This window comes from Sceloporus undulatus, unplaced genomic scaffold (genome assembly GCF_019175285.1).
Source record: "Sceloporus undulatus isolate JIND9_A2432 ecotype Alabama unplaced genomic scaffold, SceUnd_v1.1 scaffold_9623, whole genome shotgun sequence".
In the NCBI taxonomy this organism is placed as follows: domain Eukaryota; kingdom Metazoa; phylum Chordata; class Lepidosauria; order Squamata; family Phrynosomatidae; genus Sceloporus; species Sceloporus undulatus.
This window is the reverse complement of record NW_024812542.1, coordinates 1-2,601: the sequence shown is the minus strand read 5'-3', so window position 1 is coordinate 2,601 and position 2,601 is coordinate 1. Positions and strand designations below refer to the sequence as shown.

At 45.3% G+C, this 2,601-nt stretch overlaps 1 gene segment (V, D, J or C); it reads left to right on the top strand.

Annotated features, from left to right (window-relative positions):
• Positions 1 to 6: 6 nt before the first annotated feature.
• Positions 7 to 544, top strand: LOC121918368 (the record flags this gene model as incomplete). The annotated part of the segment is given in 1 exon segment: positions 7 to 544. A coding segment is annotated over 1 exon segment (306 nt), but the record flags the coding sequence as incomplete, so codon positions are not given.
• Positions 545 to 2,601: the final 2,057 nt, after the last annotated feature.

Genomic DNA, 2,601 nt, shown 5'->3' with positions numbered 1-2,601 from the left:
CCCGTCCATCCCTCCGTGTTTCTCTTCCCTCCATCCCAGGAAGAGATCAAGACCAAGAGCAAAGCCACCTTGGTCTGTCTGATGGATGAGTTCCACCCGGGCGTCATCCAGGTCGAATGGAAGGCCGATGGCACCACCATCTCTTCTGGCGTGGAGACCACCAAACCCCTCAAACAGGGGAACAAGTACATGGCCAGCAGTTACCTGACTCTGAGTGAGTCCGACTGGAAAAGCCACAACAAGTACGCCTGCAAGGTGACCCATGAAAGCGAGACCATTGAGAAGGAGGTCAACAGATCGGAGTGTTCTTGAAGGGTGGATGTCTCCATCGTGGCCCTCATGAGTCCATCTCCTAGAAAGAAAAAAAACATGCTTCCTTCAAGGACCCAGATTTATTCTCTGATTCCCATCTAATACTAGTTTGGTGGATAAAGTCCGATTTCCATCCCTTGCTGTACTATTCCCTTAACCTTCCTCATATCTGTTCTCATTGAAACCTCCTTGGTATGTCAGCTTCTAATGTTAGCACATGAATAAAAGTTGATCCATGTCATTGATTCTGTTCTTTTCTAAGTTGTTCAGAACCAAGGGACATTAATCACAGAAGCAGAAGCCTGCTAGGTTAGATTTGAGGCCTTTTGAAGCTAATAGACTACAAGCCCAGTGCAACAACAACAGAGGTGCGCACATGGTAGGTACCATTTTGTACACAAAAGAGAGCCCAGTCTGTGCACATTTTCCTGAGGATGGGTGCGGATGTGCTCCCTCTTACCACACACCTACATACACATACCCAGAATCCTGGTCCATCCCCTACAGAGAGTGAACTGTACTGGATCTGCATGCAGGGAAGATACATTTCAGATCCTGATGCAAAGAGAACTTCAGGCCAGAACAGACAGGTCAAAATAAAGCTGCTCCAGGTCACTTTGGAGGTATGCTGTTTAAATGACACACGCATCTTAATAGGCCAGAAGCTATGTCAGGACTGAAGCATGGCTTAGGCACGGCTTCCAGCATGCATCATTTAAATGCATACCTCCAAAGTGACCTGAAACAATTTTATTTTGGCTTGTCTGTTTGGGCCCTTAGTCCGAAATTGCGCTCCCTTGCCAAAATCATAAGGCAACATGTGGATCATTTGGGCAAATGAAGACAAAAATCCAATAAGCTTCTTTTCCCCACCATGGGCAGAGAAAATACAGTTGTAACAACATCATTCACAAACGTCTCTCAGAGGAAAGTCTAATAAGTGTTCCTTTAGCTTTTGACCCACTTGGTTAAGATGCTTAGATGGTTACGGGGCTGATCTGGAGAAAGAGAGAGAACTATCAAGGCACACTGGCCAGTGGTGTGGTTGCCGTGTTAGTGAGGAGATGACTTCGCTTTGGGTTTAAGCCTGCATTTAAAAGGAACTATCCATGGTTGTTGTTTTGTTGAGTGCCTTGAAGTCATTTCTCACTTATGGTTACCCTAAGACCACCAGGTTATCTTGGCCAGATTTCTTCAGGGGAGGTTTGCCATTGTCATCCTCTGAAGCTGAGAGCATGCGACTTACCCAAGGTCGTCCAGTGGGTTTCCATGGCAAAGCACTTGTTTGAATCCTGGTCTCCCGAAATCTTAGTCCAACACCCAAATCACTACAACACAAAACACTACAATCCAAGGTGATGAACTTATGTTGGGACCTTAGACTCTGCCCATCTAGTAGATCCTTGGATATTTGGACTAGAACCCAGCACAATTCAACACAGTATATGGCCAGAATCGTGTTGGTTAGTTCCCTTTAGAATAAACCCATTGAATCCGGTGCAGAGTTCAAGATGAAGGCAGATCCAACCCATTTAATGGGTCTATACCAGTTGAGACTAATAGAAGGATGTAGGCCACGCATCTTATTCTGTAACAGGCCGTGGGGAGACACATATTACAAACCTGGCTTCACAAAATTACCCCAAGAATTTAGTGCGAGGTTTCAAAGAATGGTGTCAATACTTCGACAGAGTATAGCCTTCGAATCATCAAAGCAACACCACTCCATCTAATCGGTGCATCTTCACTGTAGCAATAATTCAGCTTGGTGCCACTTTAACCACCATGGCTCTATCCTACACAATCCTGAGCTTTGTAGTTTTGTGAGGCACCACACTCTTTGGCAGAGAAGGCTAAAGACCCTGTAAAACTACAAATCCCAGGATCCCATAGGACACAGTGGTCAAGGTGGAATCAAACTGCACTATTTCTACTGTGTAGATGCACCCTATGTCTTTAGTGGGTGTCAAAAGGGGCAGAGATCATGAAAGCATGCTTGAGATCAGCATGGATAATGTCCATGATATCGTGGCCATTTTTAGAAACTACTAGCCAACCCTAATGGAAAAGCTGTCCTCACTGGGCTCCGGAAAATCATTGCTACATGGGACAACGAAGGTGCATGTTGGAGGAGGTAGGACTCCATCTTCATACCCATCATCCCATGTACACCATAAAGTTCCTATTTACACTTAAAGCAATGGTCCAGGGCACCGAGATTAATGTCTATGAATCAGAGCATCGACAAAAGTCCATTGCCTACAGACACATGCAAGACTTCTTACAAGA